Raw genomic sequence first — 25,671 nt, 5'->3', positions numbered from 1 at the left:
GTCTGGCACGAATTTTATTTCCCTCGTGAAGCATTAAAATGAAAAAAAAGAAAGTCGTTATAATATACAAAGGGAACTCTCTTATCTTCTCTAACTCTTTAGAAAATGAACGAAAAAATTTGCGTTCAGTGGATAAGGCGCAGAGGGAAAAATATCTTTTTTAATACTTGCACGTCTAAAGCCTCGCATTTGGATTTTTAACTCGACGATCATTTCCGCAATCTAATCGGATAATCTGTCACATCGTAGATATTTCACAACGTGTATCGGCAGTTTTTTATTAAATCTTATCAAAATTATTTATAAAACGAGAGAAAATACGATAATATACTCGAACTATCGATGAAAAGCTACGCAACTTGTAGCAAAGAAATTAAATTGAAAGGCAAAAAAGTGTGTAACGCGCAAAAGTATATAATTTGTATAAATATACATATTCCATACGGATGTATGTATTTCATAAAACGTCATTAAAATCTCCAAAAAAAAAAAATGCATCGTTGTAACTCTATGTAACTCTTTTATGAAAGATAATGAATCGAGCGTTTTGCACAGAAGGTTTCGTTCTGTCTGAAGAGATCCGTTTTTAGAAAGCTTCTTCATCGCACAGCGTGATTACTCTGGTAGCTGTAACGTCAGAAAAATCTGCGAACGTTAAATCGTGAAAAATAAATAGAATGTAAAGAACGTAAATAAATAGAATAGAAAAGAATAAATAGAATATAAATTGGTGCGAAACTTGCACCGGTTGCGTTATAAAAACATGTCCATGTGCATTCTGTTTATCTCTTCGCGTTTCATCTCGAAATTCCCTCGAAAAAAAACTTCAAAAGCTCTCCTGTATATGTACGATATATATTGTATAAAAGTCACGTTTTTAACCGCAAGGAACACGCCGACGTGCATCAGTTGCACAAAGGACAGCAAAGGATGTGCGAAGAGAAAATCTTTGCAGAGAGCAAGGAACTCGTAAAGCTTTCGAAAAGCTACTTCTGACATGAAAACGTATTACTGTCGGATGTATCAAGAATTCACGTTTTGCTTTAAGGTCGCTTTCTCAAACATTTAAATTAACATTTTTCATTAAAGCACGTCCGAAACGATGATATTTCCTTTACTTTGCGTTCTTCGCTCTGAAACTATGTAATTTCTGCTTGAGATATTTCGTGATATTCGGTTGTACGAAGAAGTAGAGAATGCAACTTCGTATTCTTAGTTTTTTTTTTTTTATTATTTAATTTGTACTTTACAATTTGTCCAGCTGGACATTTGGTAAATTGTTCTAACTTAATTGTTAAATAACATTTGGATGGCTACCCCCAGTGGGACACCATCTTCGAATTTGATTATTTTATTTCTTTAGTGAGGTGAATGTCCGTATTCTTAGTGACGTGAATTTGCGTGGGAAGATAATTTGCGTAAAATTCGTCACGGATCCTCTCCATTTATCGCTCATCTTAATATTTTACATTAATTATACGATGCCCTGTTAAGACGAAGTTAAGAATTTTGCGGAAAGAAGATCGTAATATACCAAACACAGATATTACAGTTGCTATTTAATTATTGATATTAATAATAATAACTGCATAATAATTGCTATTTCTATATTGCATATAATTGCTAATTGCTATTGCATATAATTGCTAATTTCTTTATTTGATTATCTTAATAATTCTATCTTCTACTCGGAAACGTTTCACAAAAGAAAAATTAACATTTTGAGTAAGTAAATCCGAGGTGATTTAAAATGCCTGGATGTTAATAATGCAATCAAGATTTATTATTCATTCAACGTTGTTGAATGACTTACGGCGGTACATTTGTACACCTTATGCTATACATATGTATCTCTCAATTTAATGGCGTGTTCCATTAACGACACGAAGAGCAAACTAGCAAAATAGCGAAGAACATTATTTACGAACGTAAGGTAATTTACATGTTCATTTGATTAGAATGAAATGTGCAAATTACAGAATGTTGAAGAAGCTTTAAAAAATAAGGAATTTTAAACTTGGAAAAAAGCTTGTTGTGAATATCACGAGAGAAGATTGTCACAGCCACGAGAGAGATATTAATTAAAATTTTTTTCATTCATTTCCACGGAAACGTTACAAGTTTAATGAAATTCCAATTATATTTCTGAATATGCGTTTCTATCTGAATTCTAATTATATTTTAATTATTTATTATTAGTTTCGCGGAAAAGATGAATCTCTTTAGCGAAAAGGCACAATGTAGCGTTAGCAGAGTTAGTGATAGATTAATAGAAATAAAAAAATAAGTAACAATTAAGAAGAAGCAACTGAGCTGTGATATTAAGAAATAAAATAGAAAAGTTAGAAAATCTGTCTAAGATAGATCGACCAATTATATATCAATCTTGCGATGGAGTTAATGAAATTCATCATCCTATTAACTATGATAGCCATAAGCGGTGCGTCGTTGCACAGTGTTTAATTTAACAGCAAGTAATTTCGCATTCTCGTAGAGGATACGTTTAATTATATGAAATGAATTAAATTTCAAATTACAAATTAATCTCTACATCCCATAGAAGGCATAAAAGTTCCCATAATAGCAAAATTTATTTTACTGCTGTGTTGGCTGAATTATAGTCGATGCAATCGAAGAAATATTGTTGGATAAACAAGGTTTCCACCTACAACTTGTTCTCATCGATTTGCAAACTGGACACTTCAAACTATCTATCTATAATTGAAATCAAATCAATGCACGATGCTCGAAGGACGATTATTATATAGGAAACAGAATAAGACTACGCTACCAATGATTTCTGGTGCTTGGCACTTAAATTAATAACAAAGTATTCGAGATCGACCGTCTATCACGAAAATGGTTCTTTCTTCTTTTACAACGATTCTTTTCTTCTCGATTCCCATTGTTACATAGTAAAAACGTAATTTCTCGAAGAGAATGTATCGCGCAGCAATTCGAAGAACATGCTTTTACTACGGTTGAGTTCGATCGTTGCAACTGCGGAACAGGTGATAGCATCGAGATATAAAGAAAGAAAATAACGTACCGTAAAATTAATTCCAACGTTAGCTGTTGTTTAAAGGAATTAAGTGGCCGCGAAGTTTGAAAGGTTAATTTTACCATTTTGTAACTTGATGCGTTTTCGTGTAAATCGATTCGATAAAATTACACAAACCAATTTATACGAGATAATTATTTAGTGGTATATTTACCGTAGCGTGAATGTAACAGAACAGCCGTGAAAGCGAATATACGATAGCACTGAATCTTTTAATTAACGTAGAAATTTGATATAATAATACCTGAATTTAATCGCGTGACTGATTTATTCGTTAACAATTTTAGTTTTGTATACCTGACAATTTTCGATTAATTTTTTCTTTATTTTTTGCCAATTACAAGAACCACGTAATTTGGAGGAAAATGAAGTGCAAGCAGATAACGGACGTATTATATCGGATAAGAGAATGGACGTGTAAAACTAAACAGTGCAACGGATTTTTGTTACATGTGTATTTCAGGATAAAAACTTTTCACGATAAAAAATGCATCGCGCAATGGATAGAATGCTAAAACAGTTAGATAACAATAAATCTGACGCATACAGTTTGCTTTATTACGTATATTACACGTATATTTATGTGCAGTAGACGTGCGAAAGCGTAAATCGTGCGATAGCCTTAGACGTGGCGGACGGTTCACAGATAGCGACAGAATTTATATCTTGCGAAACCATCGTCAACGATTCCCAGCATTCCCAGCATTAAAATCGTAGATAAATGTAAATAAAATTGTTCTTCGTTCTTTCTTTTTTCCTCGTTATATCCTCCGTCACTTTCTCTTTCTTTGTTTATCTTATAAAATTTTCATCAACGATTTCCACACAGAGTGGTAAATGCGAATAAAACCTTTTTCCATTCCTTCTTTTTTATTCTCCTTCCTTCCTCGTTCTCTTGTCTAAACACTCTTCCTATACATTTACATACGTTTGTCTCTTTTATAATCTTTCTGCACTACTTACCCCGTGAAACTCCTCTCAACGATTTTCGTACGATTCTGTTTTTCTTTTTCTCGCAAGACTACGTTCTGCAGTATTTTATACAGTTTTGTTGTAAGAGTTTTGCGCTTCACGTATGACAACAAAAATTGTTCACTTTAAGGAAATGGCATAATTTGAAAATGGTAGGAGACGATGGAAATAAATTGGAGAAAAAGTAAAATAATTTGGAAAATGTTTAGTCTTTTCATCGTTTAATTTCCCATCTCTATATATTATTTGATCGTTTGTACGTTGAAAAACTAATTAAGATAAATAAATTATTGTAAGTATATTATTAGGTATAAAATAATGTATTATTATTAAAAACAATTAGTCGATTATTGAGGTATTGATTATTCGATGTTACGCGCGATTAACGATCGATCATATGTTAATTTTTCGTATTCTTCTATTCGTCAAGAAAAAATGAAAATGCAAAAGAGGAGGAAAGTTGAAAGAGGAAATTATCAGGGAACTATTCTATGTAAATATACAGGTAGATACAGATGCGTTCATTTCTGTGTTTCTTGACTAATTTGACGATCAGTTACATCAACATAGTTACGAAACCATTTCCTGTCCTATTTTATACCGTTAGGATTGCAATCGAATTAGCAATGAAATCGAATAATTTTTTTTGTAAAATGGAATTATCAAAATCAATTAAGATTAAATAGTAGGATGATTTTAAATAATTCTAACTTTCTTTTTAAATAATTTTAAATCTATCAAATTATTTTATTTATTATACTCCCTTTCTTTCAGTAAAAATAGAACAATAGTCAAAATTTTCGATATCTAAGTGATTAATTAAACTAAGTGATTAATTAAATGACACGAGAATAAAGAAATCATCTTCTTCGCCACGATTTTCGAATTTGCATGGTTGCATAATTTCTATTTATCATTTTAAGTCACGAGTCGTTTCAAAGACTGATTTTCGTCAGTTATACATAATCAGCATCAGCGTGTGAACTGTCGTAATGTTTTCTCATATGTGAATTCTTAAAGTGGCCTCTCCGCGATAAAAATTCTTCATTCTGAAGCGAACATGACGTAAACGCCGATCTATCGACGAGCTGGTGAAAAAAGCAAGAGTTCAAAGAATTGAGAAATCAAATTAAATATCCATGTCGTAACGCGAAACGTTTAATTGGTTTCTAATGAATTTCCAGGCGATCTTAAGACGTCAGATCGTGGATGGAGGAAAAGAGTAATTTCCGCTTCACTTCCGCCATTAATCAAAGAGGTAAACGGAAAACCTGCAAGTACCTCGATCACCGGTTTCTTGATCGTGTTGATTAATAATCGAGGGAATAATTCTTAGTCCGTAAGGGCGTCAAAGAATTTGGAAGAAAAGATCGCGGTTCATTGAAGATTTGTTAAACTTGGGAAGAACGAATTCGATATTGATTGGATTGCTAACCGCCGGCTCTTTTGAGATTCTTCCAATGGATTCTTATGGATTTTTTAAAAGGTTAATCTCTACAGAAGCTACGAGACGTCTCATCGGATTGTAATTCCGAAGAATCGTGATTCTAAAATTATTGAAAGACCCGGTGAAGCATAGTTTTTCACGAGGAATTTAAATAAGTCAATGGAACTCTTGGTTAGTATGATAGATATAAAAGTCCGTAAATAATAAAGATCGATTTTATGTTGAACGTTTCATGTGGATTGAAACTTCTTTCGTTCGCAAAACGAAGACAAGGGAAAAGTCAAATATTCTCTTGCTCTGATTGTTTCTTGTGTAATAATTAGCGATGATATTTCAATTGTTTGAAATTGCCATTGTGCTGTTTTAAAACATACTGAAACGAAATATTTTATTGAAAAAGGATTCTTCCTATGCTCGAACGTATCAAAAGTAATCGAAATGTGTGATGGACTTTTATTTCAAGCTTCTTCCTCTCCGGTGCATCGAAATTGAACCGAACTCGGTTCAAGAGAGGAGGCTCGTTGAAATTTAACTCGTCGAATGCGATTTTCTACCCGGCGTTGGCCATTTACTTCAATCGCTTATTTCCTTAACGTGCTCAGACGTAATCCGTACCTCTGTGAAATGGAATCTTCATGGAGTGAAAATGCTAACGAAGGAACGCGATCGATAAAATTGGTATACATAGCAGATAACCACCGAGAACAAGAAGTAGAAACTTTCTCTTCTCCTTTCCACTCCTTTTGAAAAGTAGAGGCCCTCAGGTGAACGATATACAGCAATAAGTCAGTAAAAATGAACATCAGAAGTAACTCGCTACTTACTGACTTTATAAAAAAAATCTTTGAAATGAAATTGATTGCACTAGAGCAACCTGACCAGATGAAGATATAGTTTGATTTTTGCCAAAAAAAAAGACACGTTTTTCTTTGTCTTTCATACGTTAAACTTGACAAATGTAAATTAAAATATCTCCTAAACTAATCATCAATTAGGTTAATACCTTTTTTGTAGAGACTGTCCGATTGGATCGACTAATGTTATAAAGAGCGTGTAAGGTGCCATTTCAGAAGTTCAAGGTTACCTCGATATCTCATGAAATATAAGATATTAAAAAATCAAACTTCAGCTGATCAAGTATCTCGAGTACAACAAATTTTATTTCAAACACTTTTTGACAAAATCAATAGATAACGAGTTGTTTCAGCTGGTCATTCTTACTGACCTACCCTGTATATTGTATAACAACATCACGGTGTTAGAATTGATATTTCAGAGTTTTCAATATCATTGTACACGCAGAACTTTGTCAGCATTGTACATTGTCAACATAATATCGACAATATTCATTTGCAAACTGCATTTTTCTCATATGTTCGATATTTATTGACAACATAGTATTTTACAATATACAGGGTGGTGGTACAAGCGGAAAGGGGGTGATTCTACGCGCAAAAAGCAGTCGAAAATGTAGAATAAAAATTTTTCGTTCGAGGCTTTGCTTTCGAGAAAATCGACTTTGAATTTTCGCTCGGTACGCGTGCACTTCATCGCGTCTCGTTATAACGGATCTCACTGTAGAACGTTGTCTTGATTGACGTTATTTTTTTAATTTTTTAAATTTAAAATTTTTAAATCTTTATTTTATATTTTCGACTTCTTTTTTCGCGTAGAATCAACCCCTTTCCGCTTGTACCACCAGTTACCAACCACCCTGTATATTGATTCGTCTAGGAGCTTCCTAAATTTCTTGAAATCATGGACTTTGTTGCCATTCTTTACCTTTTATTCTCGCTCTAAGAGGATCGTACTTTATATCACAGTATTCTTCGAGTTCTTCAAATTTACCATCATCAAATTTACCAGATTACATCTGCATTTTGATTAAACGGGCAACAAACGCCACTATTTCGATCTGTCTTCGACTTGGACACTTAGAGCTGCCCTTTTACCGATATTTATCAAATCGATTGCGATTTTTTTCGCAATGCAAATACGGGCATAAATCAAGAAATGGTAATCGTCACGATTGTGGTAAAAGTTCTCGTCCGTGATTTAACCAATCTCATAGACTTGGTATTCTACGGAAGTTTTGTCATTGTTTAAGGATACGCGCGAGTTTTATTTCCTCCGTTTAGTTAAGCAGAACCGAGACGAATCAAGAGTGGCGATTTATTGTTATTGTTATTGTTAGTGTTAGTGTTAGTGTTTAGTGTTTAGCGTTTAGCGTTTAGCGTTTAGCGTTTAGCGTTTAGCGTTTAGCGTTTAGCGTTTAGCGTTTAGCGTTTAGCGTTTAGCGTTTAGCGTTTAGCGTTTAGCGTTTAGCGTTTAGCGTTTAGCGTTTAGCGTTTAGTGTTTAGTGTTTAGTGTTTAGTGTTTAGTGTTTAGTGTTTAGTGTTTAGTGTTTAGTGTTTAGTGTTTAGTGTTAATAGCACGAGACTTAAAGGACAGTGTTGTCTCTGTTACAAAAACACGCACGTTTCATGTTAATTAGTGAAGTAACTTTACATGTGAGAACGACGAATATAATTTCTCTTTAATTGACAGAACGTCGAAATCTTCAACAAATACAAAATCATAACAATAATACACGAGCGAAATTATGCATGGATAGCCTAGCAGATTGCTTGGTTTTGTTATTTAAAAGGCAGCACCGTCGACAACGTGTAATTTGTGAGGAACGTTGATGATTTATAGAGGGTGTTGGTCGTAGTTTTCTCAGAGCTAGTTGAGGGGTGAATCCAAAATGGATCTTGGTATACGGTGGCGAGCATTTAAATAGGAACGTCTAGCTTCCATAACTCGCGTGAAATATGACCATTCATTTCGAAATTAATATTATTATACTGTGTGGGATGAATTGTTTCTAAAACTGCTACTGTGTATTCGTTCAAAGAACGCATTGTGTTCTACGTTAAACTTAGATTAAAATAGTTTCTTCTGTAATCCCCTTGCATATTCCGTTGAAAATTCCTCTGTCCTTTGAACGTGTTCTCCACCGATGGTGTTACAGCGACATTGATAATACGAACAACATGTTATAACATTTACAGGACATGTCGAAATCGTTATTTTTCTATTAATATCTCGTACGCTTAAATCAATCAACATCGTTTGCTAGGTACGGTAAAATGTTGTTGGTAAAAGACAGTGTTTTATACACTGCATAAATCATGTTTAACGTAAAGCGCAGCCATTAATATGAAAGAACAGGTTTCATTGAAATGCAAAGCTTACCGGTTTATCACGTCATTGACCGTAATTGAATGAAGATTCAATGTTATGATCACCGCCGGCCGCATGTTGATTTCATTGAGAAAATTCAATTCGAGTCTTTACGTTCTCTTTCCTACACAATTCGTAACGATCACATGCCATAACTATGATCTGACGAATATGACGAATATGACGACCCTCGGATTTTCTACTTAAACTCACAGCTGACGTTACATTTAACAATAAAATTTCGAACAGCTACATAGACTGACCAGAAATTCTTCAGCTTTTTAAACATAATACTCCATTCAGGAAGTTTCCATTATTTCGCTTATCTTTGTAGCGTAGAGCACTAACTATTGATATAGCTACTACTCTAAAGGTTATTTAAGTAGCCGTATCAATCGTATCTGCAAACATGCCAATTCGCTCGTTCATCTGCTCTTTTTCCTCCTGTTTAAGAAACACGTGAAACATATAAGACGTATGAAACGTATGCGATTTACTATTAATTGTTAATTATCTAACGATGAATTTTCCCATACTCTTTATAATTCATTACATTTCCCTATTAAGTTTCTTATTTCAATTTTTTAATACTCCGATGGTAACAACTCCTACTGTTTTAAACTGAACTCTTAAGGAAACCATGCTACTTATGGGATGATCCAATATAATTTATATTTAAGGTGCAAGTGTTTAAGGTACATATACAGGGTGATTGGTAACTGGTGGTACAAGCGGAAAGGGGATGATTCAACGCGAAAAAAGAAGTCAAAAATGTAGAATAAAAATTTTTCGTTCGAGGCTTTGTTTTCGAGAAAATCGACTTTGAATTTTGGCTCGGTACGCGTGCGGTACGTTTTAACGGATCTCACTGTAGATCGTTGTCTAGATGGAAAAAATTAAAAAAAAATTTTATTCTACATTTTCGACTTCTTTTTTCGCGTAGAGTCACCCCTTTTTCGTTTGTACCACCAGTTACCAACCACCCTGTATACGTATGAGTGTTACCAAAGTGATAAAAAAAATCTTTGGTATAAAACTTACTAATACTCTCATAGTATACACACAAGTAACAGTTTTAAGCTTTCCTTAATCCTGCGCTTTCTATTTACAATTTTCCACCTCTGTGAAAACCTGATTTTCTCCTTGTACTTTACGTTATCTATCAATATGAAGAACTCGTTTTCGAAATATTGGTTTTATCAGCTTTTCCAGCAATCAAGGTTACCTCGAGGACAGATTTTCCTCGTCAAATGTTTCAAAGAGAATAGCTGTTCTCCAGACTTCGTCATCGTCGTAAAACTGGTCGACGATGAAACGTCACCTCGTAAAAAGTTAGCTGCATCTGCTTGTTGACCGTCTGCTATTTGCGAGGGGCAAAATTGAACGAGAGCAAAGAAACGATCGTACGATCGGCAAATATTTAGCCTTTGCAAGCTTCCTTGCAAATTGCTTGCCACAATTCATCGGCTGGAACACTGGCATCATACAGTTTCCCTTCTCATGATGCTACGGATCTTGCTCGTTTATTGAGACGAAGATAGAACAGAGGAGATAGCAGCCGTCTCGAGAACTGTTTTATTATTAAAAATCCTAATTTCGATGAAAAGATCGACTCACAATGGAGGTTTTATCTGGGGAAGAAATTTTGCTGATATATAATTTTCTTCCTCCGATTGTATCATAGAAAAATAGACTTTGCTTCGCTGGAAACAACTGCGTCAAGATATTGCCGTGATCTTCAATTAGGGAAATGAGGGCAAAAGTTCATTTCATTCATCTCCGGTTTTAGCCTCGACGAGAAATCTTAATGACTGATTTGTTCGACGGTTGCCCGGGATAATAAACAACGACACGTTTGTTCGTTATATAAGTAACGATAAGAGTACGATAAATAATGAGAAAGATATGATAAAGAAACGCAAGAAAAATTGTACGTAACATAAAATGTGTATGTTTTGGTCAGAACGTTAGACGCGTTGTTAATGAATAATCAATTGATTAAGTAAAGTATCGATGTATCATTTATTATGAACTGGCGATTGAAATATTTGTTATCCTTTTTAATATTCTCTCTTGTCCGACTCTTCGTAACTCTCGGTTTCTCTCCCTTTCACTTGCTACTTCTGTTCTCTTGCTTCCTCTCTTCCAGGAAATGTAATAAACTTTCTCTTCACGTAGTGAATCGTATTTAATTATTGTACCTTTTTTATGTAACTGTTTAAGTAATGTAATAACACTATGGTATGTATAAATTAATTTATTTATCAGCTTAAACTTATCGTCTTTATTTATCGAATCAACCTAGCTTTTTTTAACAATAAACGTTCCGGCAGACTATCTTGCATTTAATAGTTTAGTTTGATATAATGAGAGTGCAGTTTCATTGCTGATGGAATCTAATCGCCAGCGTGTTAAAAAATTTACATAAATTATTCTGTAACAAACAAGTCCCACTATTTTCCAAATGCCACGCAATATCTATCAAATCAAGGTTGCTAGACTGATATTCATTATGATAACATTAGTATAGTAGTATAGATAGTAGTACAGTAGTAGATTAGTATATCGGTATAAAATTACGAAAACGCGAATTATTAACATAAACTGGTGTAAAAGATAAGCAGGAACGAATAATATGCATATTTAAAGTCGTTAAAACATTTCTTAGAAAGACACAATTTAAATGGCTCTGCTCCGGTTTAAATGCCAAGTAATTTCCGAAACAACATTTTCTTGCCACAGACGAATGTTTCTTCTTTCTCCTCTCGTGAAACGTAATCTGACCGGTCCATCTCAAGTCGAGATGAATAATGAACACATTTGGACGTAATTGAATTGTAATTGACCCAGAAAGTTTTTCACATTACACTACAGTTTTATTCTTTCGTAGGACCACAAGATAAAAAAAGAAAAAAGCTCGTAACGAGTCTGAGTTAAACAAAACCCGTTCCTTACTGAACATGAACAATTTTAACAAATCTAAAGAAAAAGGCAATATAACTGTTGAGTTACTATCTTCTATAACGTTACTTCGATTGTTTTTCTATCGTTAAAAGCATTTTTTGATTACGATACGATAATTACTAAACGACAGATAAGATCGTACCATACAAATATGATCGCGAGGATAGATATGTAATTTTTGTGAAAATCTAAGAAAAATAACTTCCACATATGAGAAAATTTAATCAAAGATAAAGTACAACATCCTTGAAACATTCAATAAATCAAACATTTGAAGTTTCACAACGTAGGAACTGCATATCTAATATATATATGTCGGGTTATCGTTAGAATTTAGAACTAGCCATCGTTTTGTACAACAGAGATTATATTTACAGGTACAAAAATGACTTTTACGAAGTTTAACGAAGGACCGTGGTGTTTAAACACGCAAGATGCGATTGACGATGTTCTTGGGTTCGATAACGAATCCACGGGTCAACGGGATAACTCTTTACCAAGCGTAGAATACTTTTAAGCACAAAATACGATTGCTGCGACGCTCGGTATAAACTGCTCGATGTGTAACTTTCCAAGGCGATCGCACGAATAACAGACTGATGAAAATTTTCCTCTCTTTACAATTGCGTTCGTTTGTTAAATACTCGTTAGAAGCATCGAGAAAGTTCCAATCACCGTTACTAGGCAGTTTCTGCCTGGAGTTTGATTATTAATAAAACGTGCGTCCCATTATATTGGCACCTCCGAGGTAAAATCACACGTGGCTAGGCCCGTTCTTGAGGCCGTATGCCGTCACAACCACATTTTTAAAGAGAACCATACAGCCACTCCACACCTCCGTCAGGCAAAACGTCCATCCCGTGACTGTGGCTACGTTTGGCATTAGATCAGATTGAATGAAAACAATTGCTTAATTACGGCTACGATAGAATCTAGGCTAAAGTATTAGAGGATTTTCCCAAAATTTCAAAGGAGAGGCTCCGGTTTCCTTTCATCTCCGACGTATATATACGGGGTGGTTGGTAACTGGTGGTACAAGCGGAAAAGGGGTGATTCTACGCGAAAAAAGAAGTCGAAAATGTAGAATAAAAATTTGTCGTTCGAGGCTTTGTTTTCGAGAAAATCGACTTTGAATTTTGGCTCGGTACGCGTGCACTTTATCGCGTCTCGTTATAACGGATCTCACTGTAGATCGTTGTCTCGATGGAAAAATTAAAAAAAAATTTTTATTCTATATTTGCGACTTCTTTTTTCGCGTAGAATCACCCTTTCCGCGTGTACCACCAGTTACCAACCACCCTGTATATATATATACTTCACTTCAAATGTGTGATTTATGCAAATTTTCTTATATGTAGAAATTATTTTTCTAAAATTTCCACAAAAATCGCAAATCTACCTTCGCGATTATAATTGTATCGTACAATCTTATCTATCGTCCACCATCTTGTCGTGGAATAACCGTTCTTTCGCATTTATCTCAAATTAAAAAATGCTTTTAACGATAGAGAAACAATGGAAGTAACGTTGTAGCAGATAGTAACGCAAAAGTTATATTCCCTTTCTTTTTAGATTTGTTAAAACTATTCATTTTCAGTAAGGAACGGGTTTTGTTTAGCCGAGAATCGTTACGAGGTTTCTTTTTATTTTGTAGTCCTACGAAAGAATAATTACCTCAATAAATTCAAATTACCTCAATAAAAACAGAAAAAAATATTAGTCTTTTGGCATTTCGAATAATTTTTTTCAACAAATAATATATCGTAATTTTAATTTTAATTTATTCGAAGCTGTACAACGTACGATATACTGAAAAATAATCTCCTCGTAGCGTTTCAAACTGCCTCGATAGAAAAGCGAAAAGAAACATTACTTTCTACTGTACTTCTATTTTAAACCATCGGGCAATGTATACTGAGTAACGGCAGAGTCAGCGTACTGTAACCTTGGGCAAGGTTTAAACAGATCGTCAGATGTCGTCCCCACCAATAGCACCGTGGTTAACCAACTGAGAAGACAGGTCCTTATTTAATACAATGCTTACAGTATGCTACCAGTTCAGCTCGAATCGTCGGTCGTCGAAAGTTGATTCGTTTTGCGTTATGGCGCACGACAACACCGTGGTACGCGTGAAGCAAGGCCAGTTACGTGGCGTTATCGAGGAAAGCTATTATGGTGACCGGTATCTCTCGTTTCGTGGTATCCCATACGCGAAGCCGCCGGTCGGGCCGCTTCGATTTAAGGTGAATTTCCAGTGAAACGATCGTTCCACACGACGAAACTCCGTTGCGTGTTTAAACTAGATATGACAGTGGAAAAATGATTCCTCGTTTTCTCTTATCTTTTCTCCGCTTGATCATGGGAAAAGGCAATAACAGGAAAAATTGTGTCGTTATTTGATCTAAAGATCTAGAGAACTGTAATATGCTGGAATAAAAAGTAATATTAAAAAACGAGTGGTACTTTGATGATGTGTCTTAATACATGTAAATAATTCAAATTTTATACAACAAGTGCATAACATAGAGCGATATGCAATGGGGAATTGTTTTATTTAGATCCAGTTAACTGTATTGCGAAACGTTTTGTTTCTGTCTTTTGGTATAATATGAGGATTAGTAACAGAGATATAAGTATTAATAATAGACAGGATTAATAAGTTTCTTATACTTGGAAGCATTATAAATATAGAGAGGCTTTCAAATTTGTACATTTTATATTTCAGTTTGTCACTCGCGAAACAATTGCAAATTAAATTAAATTGAATTTCCTATAAGAATTTCCTCAGTTTATACGCGCTTATCGTTACTGTACTTATCGATTTTTAAACAAATTGCAATAAATATTGATAAACTGTAATAACACCGTATCATCGTGTTTATGCCAATTTGCTATAACGAGATCCTATCTTTTTTCATAATTGGACAGTGTCATACGTAAAATAAAATAGACTTTGATTAGAGACTATAATAACGAAGATAGCGAGGGAATATTCCGAAGGAATTTTTAAGATAAAAGATAATTATGTATATAATTAGTAGATATGTTAGCACATTGGCAGAGTGACAAGGGTTAAACCATTGTTCACCGATCTCAGTGATACTGTCATTGAAAATTATCAAATATGATCACCGTATCGTGCAACTAGATATCAATATAAGTTTCATGTTAAAATGTTTTGTGCTTAATTTCTGAAAACACGTTTTCGACTGTTGTTATTTGTAGATTCATAATTGTGGGATGAACAGAGGGATCGAGAAGAGAAACCATTTATTTATAATTTTTCAATTAATAAAAAAAAAATATCCCGTACGGAGTGACAGATCGCAATATTTGCGCAACAACTATACAAATACTTTGAAATGTTCAATTTTATTCAAATGCATACGATTTGTAATGATTGTATAAAATACAACCGCTTCGAGGTATCATTTAAATACGTGTTACTGGATGATTTTCAAATTATTATATAATAATACTTCATCAGTACATATAAGTATATTTTTATGGCCTTATTAAAAGAATATTTTTACTTGCTATTGAATCATTCGCTACGACCTTGACACATCGTGTTAACATAATTTCCAATTCATATAATTTCCATAGAAAATTTATTACGCTCGTTCTATGCGATCTTGAAGTTAATTTATTCGCGGTATCTATCATGCGACATATATTCGCTATAATAATGACACAACTGGAAAGGAGGTTCTTTAGGATTCTATAGTTTCATAAATTGAAAATGTCGTTATTTCTATACTCAAAGGTAGGATCACAATAGTTATTATTTTATTGAATGGATAAATCTATCACACCGTTCTGAGCCAAAGAAACCTTCATTGCACGCGCTTACAAAAATCTATCGATCGTAACTATGATTATCTTCTAGTTACTATTTCTTATAACTAACGCATCTGCATATGGATGGCGAGCACGAACTCACGTTGTCATTTTCAACAGAAAATAATCGTCGTTAAAAATTACAAACACTGTCCTTTTCTGCTGATGAATCTGATTAATAAAATAATCTTCGACGACAGTTCTTTGTCTATGTAGAAACTTGATGGTTGTGCGATATTGCCGATAAAAGTGCGATATTTCGTAACTATATAAATTATAATAATTTTCACTCCATTTGTTACCACCTGTTCAATTTTAACATTAGTCTGACCTATGATAATTATCTCATATAAAATACTTTCGGTAATTATTGTATTATTATACTTGAGTTAATTTATTTTAACTTCTGATAATGATCTTTATATGCACTAATTATTCAACGTGATCTTTAACGATACGGAAACCAATGCCTCGTAAGAACGCGGAATTAAACGTCGAATTAAAAACCGCGAAAACGAAAATTGTTTCCTCTACTCTACACGGAATGCAACGGTTACATCAGACAGATTAGTTTACTATTATCGGTAATTTTCTCGACAATAAAACGTGCTCACGCAACTCGTCGAATAAACCGCTTCGAAGTGAAAACCAAGATGAAGAATAACGAGGAAAGTTCAAAAGTTTCATGATACATACCTACTTAGGTACGCACACGCATACAGATACGTAATACCAAACGCAAGAGTTCTATATTCTAAAGAAGAACACCGTGTACTCTAAGAGCCTTCGCAAAACTGTCACGTTTGTCGTTACAGGAAGGAATACCTAAGATCGAAATCGACGCAGGTTTTCTAGGCTAGTGTAGTTCTTTCAGTGAAGAGCCAATATCGAAGAATATTTTCTCAAGAGATTCCACATACTTTCAATAAAATATATAAAAATGTTCTCTGTCACTTTGGCGCTTGTCTCCAAACGTTTCTCTTACGTTTAAATATACTCAGATGCATTTCGTTCTACGCAAAAGAAAAAATATTCGTTTGAAAATTTCTACCGATATTCATCGAGGTATGTGATAATCCTTCTAACGAGCGCGTTCTTCGTCTCTGTGGATGTTACGTTTGAAAAATATACTTTTCTTCTTCGCGAAGGAATAGCACGAATTTTATTTAGAAATATCTACGAATTTGTATCGATATTCTACGAAATATGTAATAATTTATCCTAACGCTTCGTTTTTTCGAATATTACGCTTAAAATACGCCTTCTTCGTAAAAAATACTCCTCGAAATTTATTTCCTCATAAATGTCTGTCGGTATTCAGCAAAACAAATTCGTCGTTGGCCTCGATAAATGTGACGGTCAACATTCGTTTTATCGTTATGCCACGATTAAAGGAACTTCCTCGTATCACTACAGGATCTTTCTTTCTGTCTTTGCTCAGGATCCAGAACCCTTAGAGCCATGGACAGGTGTAAGGGACGCTTTAGAGTTCGGCAACTGTTGCAGCCAGAAGGACATGTTGTCGCACGATATAGTGGGCAACGACGATTGCCTCTACTTGAACGTGTACAAACCAATGAAACCGACATCGACGAAAATGTCGGTGATGGTATGGATCCACGGTGGTGCGTTCATGATGGGGTCAGGCAGCGACGAGTATTATGAGCCCGTGTATTTCATGCGGAAGGATGTTATTCTGGTCACGATTAATTACAGACTCGGTGTCTTGGGTGAGTGCGTCTGTCACTGACATGGCTTGTGCTATAGTTGCTTGTTAGTAATATTTATATAATCGTTAATAATATATACTGGTATAATATATTGTATTATAATATATATTATGTATCTATTATTTTTCATTATTGTGTATATAAAATGATTGATAATATAACTAGTAAAGTAATATATAATATATAATAATTAGATATATAATTAATGCGATTATCTACATTAATGTATATTAACGTAGCCAAAAGTAAAAATTAGCGTAGTTTATAAATCATTTTATCTCGAAACGCGCTAAACGTTTTCTTAGACTAGTTTATCAGACTTCCTGCTTTTTATTCAATTATCTTAGTTCTTATATAATGTTAATTATCTCATATCGCATTCTATCGATGATTTTCACGCGATGTATCGTTGTTTTTCACGTAGAGATAGAAGAGTGGTAGATAAAATAATAGTAGAGCGACTGCAGCTGATACTATCTCGTTCACCGCAATGATTCAGGAAATTTTTTTTTCACGAAGATAACGAATCAGTTTGCATATAATAAATGTAACAAATTAAGCGAACAAGAGAACCTTAAACCTCAAGAGAACCTTATTTCCTTTCAGACAAGAAGGGACTAATTCTATTTTTATAAAAATGCACTTTTATGATCGTTTGAAAATAGAATTGACAATAATTGATTTAAGAAATTGACTAGTATTTATTGGTAAAATTACTTTCTCTACCGTTTTCCTCTCTTATCTGGATTAACATTTCTATTCTTTGAATCAGCATGTATCTCGGTACGTGAAAATACAAAACGTAAGAAACAGATTGACCAGAACAAGAGAGAATTTCTACTTTCAACGAAACGCTGTTCCCAATACAGCAAAGTGCCTTTATCGTTCGAGCAAATGACAAAAGCAATTCTCAAGAAAAATTCGATGCCTCTGCTGCACTCGGTTTTATCAGAAAGTCATTTGTCATTCGTATTTTCCACATTGGCATCCCACATGAAACGAAATCGTTGAAAAATGTACGACATCCAAAGCCAAAAACTTATCAGCCCGTAAAATGAATCCTCTTGGAGGATCGTATAAATCATATTTCTCTACCTGACATTTTCACGACGTTGCATACAACCTAACTACACAAGACAGCTCAAACAATTAATCAATCAAATTTATTTCTACGCTTCTAATTTAATCCGGTTTATATTTACATTTTAATAATATATAGCCTAATTGGAAGAATAATTTTAAAATCCACGCTGCGTTACGCGATATGAATATTCTTCGATCAGATAACTTACAATTAAACGCTCGTAGAATTTCACACGAAATTTATTCAAACTTTTGACACTAACGATTGAAGCAAATATTTCTCGAAGCTTGAAAAAAATTCAAATCTAAAAGGGTTAAGAATTTTAGCGAGAAAGCTTATCGAGCCTTCAAGAGCGATAATATTTGACAACGTGTTTACGATATCAAAAATAAATATCGCGGAAGCGTGTACAGATTACAGAATTCCGATTTGCAATCCTCGTCTCTTGTTGCAGGTTTTTTGAATTTGGAACACGAAGTCGCGCCGGGTAATCAAGGTTTAAAGGACCAAGTGATGGCCCTGAAATGGGTACAGGAAAATATCTGCAACTTTGGTGGAGATCCCAACAACGTCACTATATTCGGAGAAAGCGCTGGTGCATCGTCGGTCCATTACCTAACTTTATCTCCATTGGCTCACGGTAGGATTTCAAATATTTATTTTGATGCAGCTAAAAGGACGATTCAACGTTTCTATCTAGGCATTATTTACAGGCTTAAATAGACGTTACAGAGAGTAGCTGGAAAGCACATACTTACTATCAAATAAATTGAGAATTTCAAAGACGGAAAGGAACGTGGTAATCCGATGTGTGTAGGATACAAGTTTTGAAAAACGAAATTACATCAGATTTCCATGTTCTTGTTTCTCTCGTTAATAACGACACTTAGAAGAGCAAAGTTTAAAACGAATTTCTGGCTGCGTAAGTGACACGTTGAGAACGAAATATTTCGAATTTTTCTTTCACACTATCCTTTTTCAATACTACAGTATAGGAATGCGATGGGAAATGATGAAATACGCGAAGAAGAATTATATTCAGAATTATATTCTAATTTTAAATCATAGAGATATAATCTAATATCATCATTTTCGAAATTACCATAATCAAATGAATTCCAGCGAATAACATTTTTATTCCGTCGAAATGAAAGTAACATGCATAAATTCCATTTTTTTCTTCGAATATAGTTCTTTGTTTTTTTCCTTTTTTTTTTTTTTTTTTAACAAGCGAAACATTTTCGCTTGTGCCCTTCCGCTCGTTTTTTCAGAGAACGTATCATCACGCGTTATTTCTATCCCATTACCCTAAAATCGAAATCCGTGTTATGTAGCGTGTCTCCCCATTCTTACTATGTTCTGCGCACAAATGAAGATAAGTAAAAAGAAAAAAAAAAAAAAAAGATAGAAAAGAGTATAAGAAAAGAAATTTTCTTCCAAGAAAATCAGATTCGAAAATGTATCGAGCATAAAAGATTTATATTCCATCTTCTCGGATATATTTTTGTAAGAATAAACTGCTGTACAAATATTCTGTATATCGTATTGTATCTTCGCTCGTCGAAAAACTCATTGATTCACTGAAAATCGGAAACATTGGAAAGATTGAGAGTTTTAATTTGGTTTGCACAGGATTGTTTCACAAAGCGATTATACAGAGCGGAGTGGCGTTTAATCCTTGGGCCATTATAAGCGAGAAACCGAGCAAGTACGGATTCCAGTTGGCCGCAAAACTTGGCGAAACCTCCACCGATCCTGAGACTGTGGTCGAGTTCCTGAGGACGATAGACGCGAAAAAGCTCGTGGATCTCGAAACTAAGCTTCTCACGCCAAAGGTGAGTCTCGCAAAAGGTAGTCATTAAATAGAAAATTTTCTGGTTTTATGAAACAAAACAACAATTATTTACATGGTTCGAGATCTAAAATCTCAATGAAAAATGAATAACAATTGTGAAAACAGTGTGTTAGAAATTTTCTTGCTGGTCATATTTCCTTCGCAGAACGAAATTCACGGAATTCACGGGAAACATTTAAACGATAGATTGAGTAAATTCCAGAACTCGGAAAACACGAAACAAACATTATTTTAGTAAAGAAACAACGTTATAGAAGCAGTTGAGAGATACATGAAACAACCGCAGAAAGTTCCGACCGGTCCAGCGATACGCTTCCAATTCCTCCGGTGTTTCTAATTTCCCAAACAAATTCACATGATTCCGTTTCCCAGTTGCGAGAAGTTTGATTAAAAAGTATCAATTGTAACAAAGACACAACTTTGAACAAGTATTGCGAAATCGGTTCTCCCACTGAAAACAAGCGATGTTACGAAGCCAATTTATTCCACCACCTTGTCTACACTAAACGACTTTCGTCTTTGTTCAAAATCGTTTCAGTTTCAGTCGTGTGATTTTTATCCTCTTAATTGTAAATATATTTCACATTCGGTGGATTTATTTGCGGAATATATTGTGCTGCAAATACCTTTTAAAAATTACAAGTCTACTTTTATATATTTCCCCTTGTCATATTTTAAACCAACCAACAAATATCGTTTTAAATACGTTTGTCTCGTTCTTTAAGATTATTTCTTTAGTATATTAACTGTGGTGGTTTTTCGTAAAAATGCTTTAGTTAGAGATCAATTGATTCTTCTTGCAATAATCATAATAAAATTATTTCATCGTTACTCGATATCGGCAGGTATCTTTTATTGCGCTATTAAAATATTCAATTAATTCTACAATTAATATAACGCTCTCCGATGGAAATAATTGGTGATCGTCGACATTACGTACGAGGGAAAAATGTATTTCACTGTAAATTTCATCGATGTTCGATTGATAATAAATCGACGCGTTGTTTTACCTTCGATAAAATTGCTTGCATCAGAAAACTCATTTAAATTCGTCAGCTTCCGTTTCTTTTGTTACATCCGTTCCTCTAGGTTCTCCTTTCAGAAATTGAAATTCTTCTTTATATTTCTTTATGTTCTCGCGATGAATTTTTACAGGAACGTTACGCTACATTCGGAATGTTTGCACCAGGCGTCGATGACAAATCTGCAAATCCATTTATGCCTCAACATCCGGCGGTAATGGCTAAAGCAGGTATTCAAGTACCTCTTCTTATAGGTTTCAATTCAAACGAGGGAAGCATGTTCTTGAGCAGTAAGTTCATTTTCTTTCTCGTGCAATTTTTTACATTCTTAATGTAACTTCTCGTTCTAATAATCTCTGTTATTCAAAGATTTCGTTGGAAGATTGCAATTTAGATTGACGTCGAATGCAATTCTTTATTCATTTAATTCTTTTGTTATTCAAACGATGTTGTTCAGTATAATCTTTTTCCTCAAAAGAATTTACATTAGAATTTATATAAGAAATTATGCTAACTGTATCTTTCTTATTTATACATATTATTTTTTACTTTTTATATTTATCAGTATTATCCTTGTGTTAGGCTTTCACCCATTACAAGCTTAGGTAATAAGAGGGTAATAATATTATAAAAATGTATGACATTAGTCTGAGACGAATGAGAAGTCGCTTTTTCTTTGAACTATTTGAAAATCAATTTTATTTTTGTAAAGAATGGCGCTATTTTTAAGCCTGTTTCTTATTTTCGCGTTTTCTACTACTGTACGTATATGTACGTGTATGTGTATTTGTATACAGGGTACCCCAAAGTTAAATGGCCAAAGTGCAAGGGCTTACTGTACAGAGGGAAAAAGCCGACAAAAATGTTATGTAAAGTTAATCAATAAGCGCTTTGTTACAAAATTGTATAGAAATATCGTACGCGTGAAACGGATAACGACGCGGCTATTGAATCTCAAGAAAATTCTCCTTATAGAACTTAACGTAGAACGTAAATAATTGCATTGTTCATTGACGTGAAACTTGTATCGGAGCGCAAGAGAAACATTTTACAATGAGGAATTAAAAGAATCATTTTTACCATGTTGTTATATTTTACAACAATTAACGACAGGGGATTATCACCAGATGATAAAAGAAACAAACACGTAACTACGCTGACACAATAATCCAGTCAATTTCCGTGCGTTGTGATGGAAAATGCATCGTTATCTACTTTACGCATAGAACATTTGTTTGTAACTCTGTAACAAAGCGTTTATTAACCTTTTGCGCTCCTATGTCGAGTGCGACTCGAAATCAATTTTTATCTCAGAAGCTCCTTTGTCGAGTCCCACTCGACATTCTTTCAGTTCCGCCTTTGTTTGTGAAACGCGCGAAAGAAAAGCAGGATTTCATGCTGGAAGTTGTTTCAAGATATATCATACGCTTAAAAATTACAAAATACAACAATAGTGCGAATAAAACTGGTATTTAAGTGAATTTCTTTCTTCCTTTATTTACTTAAATCGTCTTATTTTTTAATTAAAGTAGATTTCGAATAAAACACCTAAAAGCGTTGGGAGCTACTGGCAACGAAATTGAAACAAAATTCGGAGTGCAAAGGGTTAACAAACTTTAAGTCTGGGACAACCTGTATTTCTCTAAGTCCAGAAATCCACAGAGAAGTTTCTTGGGGGATTAATTCGACCTAAAAGAAACGATAGTCACAGTACAAATCGAAAGAGAATTCCTATACAAACGTTTCTGTAAATCCCTAGACCTTGGAGAAGTAAGTTTTACTTCCACAAAACGTATCTTTAGAAATCAAAGGGAAACGATAACAGCCGCGATCTTAACGGTTGTTAACTTCCAATCGAAATTTTCACAAAATTACCGTAATATTCGTCGGCTTAATATCCTCGAACTTAGAAATCTACTAAAACGAAAGACAATTATCGTAATTATCCGAGAGAAGATGGAAGATTTTTGGTGAAGGTAAATTTATTGTTAAAGCTCGGTGTAAAAATATTTTCAGTATTTCGGGGAACTAATTCCGCGGAATCTATCCGAGAGGTGAACGAGAACTTTGAGCTGGTAATCCCCGAGGAGACGAAGATTTACTTAAACAGGGAAGGAATCAGTTCGAAAGAAGTGAAACGCTTGTATCTGGGCGAAGATACAATTAGCGAGAAAACGGCGGATAAATATTCAAATTATTTGAGCGACGTGATGTTCCTTCAGGGTATTCACGAGGTTGTCAATATCCAGATGGAAAGGAACAACCACCCTACGTATTTTTACAAGTTCACTTACGACCCAGAACACTCGCTAATGAAGGCGACGTTTAATATTACTCTGCCAGGTATTTCATATTTTAATTACAATTTCTAATATGCTTTTAAATCCTCGGATTATTATCGATCGTGTGACCAAGAAGGTTCTGTCGTATGTATTTTATAAGAAAAAAAAAAAAAAAAAAGATGCAGAAATAGGAAAAAGAAACATAATTTCCTTTACCCAAATAGCTTACTCTTATTTTGATGAATGATCGTTCTATGTTTTTTAAATGTTTTCTTCCGTTATAAAAATACGATAGAGCTTTTGTTAAACTCTCAGAAATTCATCGGTGAAGTGGTTTCTTCCAAAATTTTTTCTATTTAATGGAAAAAATTTGTATTTGTAACGAGTATCGAGTAATTTTATATTTTTCATGATGATATTATTATAGCGATGTTATAGACTATGATGAAACATAGAAAAAATGTGTATCGTAGTAAAAAGCATAGATAATGCTCTGTTAATGCTCTTTTTGCATATTTTTTTGTTAACTGATAATGCTTATTTCGATTCTGGTTGTTTATGATTTTTTAGAGTGTCAAATATCTTGATCGACACAAGGAGTAACGTTTTCTCAACGCGTTACTAACAAAGATTTCAAATAAAATATGAAAATAACACGTAAAGCATATTATTTACCAACTTACAAAATACACTTCACTGTATTTCTCTACGTATTCAAGAGCAAGAGACGAATCTAATACGAATATAACATGAAAATAAGGTATTCCAAAGTTAAAGAATACAAGAAATGCAATCAGCTCTCACACAAAATTTACATAACAATTTTCATAATCTATTTTTTTACCAAAAATTAGGCATCCTATTCCATAGTAACGTGAATCATAAAATCGAAGAATTTGGACAAATGACAGCTTAGAATTCCGCTACGTTGAAAATGTCTCGAATCAAAAATTTACCGAAGTGACGAAAATTACTAATGTAATATTAATAGCTAAATTAAATTACTATAGTTAATTAATAGTATTTAATAATTAATAAAAAATAGATTAAGATAAATAGAAATTCAATAATTTAATAGTCAATTAATAGTATAGTTAAATTACTATTAATATTTCATGAGTAATCTTCGTCACTAATGAAATATTAACAGTATCAACTTCGAACAGATAACGAAATTAGCAAGAGATTCGGTAAATGTAAATAGATACAACTGGAAAAGTCGTTCGAAACTTTCGACCCAACGTACTTAACGTATCCAAGTTCCTATGGTTGAGATCGAAGTCTTCCAAGTGTAAGCTTGGAATCTTTGATCAAAGATTCGAGTATCCACCAAAGCTGAAGCGAATGAACGTCTGTTTACGTTGTTACACGCTTAACAGTGCGCCTCAGTCTTTAACGATGTTCAGCAGTTGCCCCTAATAACGTCAACCGTAAAGAGTCGTCGAAATCAGACTGCCGTACCGACCAAGCCATCAATTTGAACTTTTTGCTTGTAGAAGTTTCAGAACATGATTTTAGACTGTCGTTCAGAGCAGTTGGAGAAATGTAACTTTCTTTTTGGTCATTTATAGGAGCGACACACGCGGAAGAGTTGCAGTACTTGTTCTATGCGAATTTAAGGAAAACAATGGGCATAGAACCATTCGAAGTTGGAAGCGAGATGTACCGAATGATGGAGTGCTTCACTCAGATGTGGACAGACTTCGCAAAAACTGGGTACGTGTTTTCCTATCTTGCAAATTTATTGTCCAATATTTCTCTCGCATGGAGAAGCATACAGATGCCGAATACTCATGTATACTACAACGATAGGAGCATTGGCGATTCTTCCGAAATGTATAATTACCGCGATGATAATTTTGCGAACGAATAATTCGCGCGGAAACTACACGATGATAATAAACGTATCACATACTTTCATTTAAATTTTTCCATCGTCATAGGGTAGCCAGAGATATAAAAGTAAGAAATAAAAAATTGAAAATATAAATAAGAATATCGGAACTTTGTTCTTTCCTCTTGGGTTATTAATGAGACGAAGCCAATGTTTTCTTTTCGTTTTTTAGTCATACATGGATGTAAAAATCAAAAAAGAAACGTCGAGCTTGAATATCGTTGAGAAACGTGTGTTTGAAACAAAAAGATATATTAATTAAAAAGGGAAATAATAAATGCACGGCTACGCAATT

The 25,671-nt window shown here is 34.0% G+C and overlaps 2 protein-coding genes across 9 annotated transcripts in view; one reads left to right on the top strand and one right to left on the bottom strand.

Moving 5' to 3' along the window:
- The window catches only part of LOC117231403 (calcitonin receptor-like), a 165,602-nt gene that overhangs the window by 15,233 nt on the left and 124,698 nt on the right, over window positions 1-25,671 (bottom strand). The gene's annotated exons all lie outside the window — the stretch shown is intronic.
- Window positions 1-25,671, top strand: part of LOC117231399 (esterase FE4-like) — a 35,444-nt gene that overhangs the window by 8,826 nt on the left and 947 nt on the right. The window contains exons 1-7 of one of the 2 annotated variants that reach the window (XM_033489816.1): window positions 13,691-13,912; window positions 16,951-17,239; window positions 18,778-18,963; window positions 19,956-20,158; window positions 21,334-21,490; window positions 23,217-23,543; window positions 25,054-25,198. In XM_033489816.1, the coding sequence (XP_033345707.1) occupies window positions 13,706-13,912; window positions 16,951-17,239; window positions 18,778-18,963; window positions 19,956-20,158; window positions 21,334-21,490; window positions 23,217-23,543; window positions 25,054-25,198 (1,514 nt within the window). In that variant the 5' untranslated portion in view covers window positions 13,691-13,705. Of the gene's footprint in view, window positions 1-13,690; window positions 13,913-16,950; window positions 17,240-18,777; window positions 18,964-19,955; window positions 20,159-21,333; window positions 21,491-23,216; window positions 23,544-25,053; window positions 25,199-25,671 lie in introns of those variants that run through there. The other variant, XM_033489817.1, reaches the window with a different exon arrangement.

Source organism: Bombus vosnesenskii, unplaced genomic scaffold, assembly GCF_011952255.1.
Source record: "Bombus vosnesenskii isolate JDL3184/JDL3185 unplaced genomic scaffold, Bvos_JDL3184-5_v1.1 scf7180000013272, whole genome shotgun sequence".
In the NCBI taxonomy this organism is placed as follows: Eukaryota; Metazoa; Arthropoda; class Insecta; order Hymenoptera; family Apidae; genus Bombus; species Bombus vosnesenskii.
Note: the sequence above shows the minus strand (reverse complement) of the source record. Positions and strands in the feature narration are given on the sequence as shown.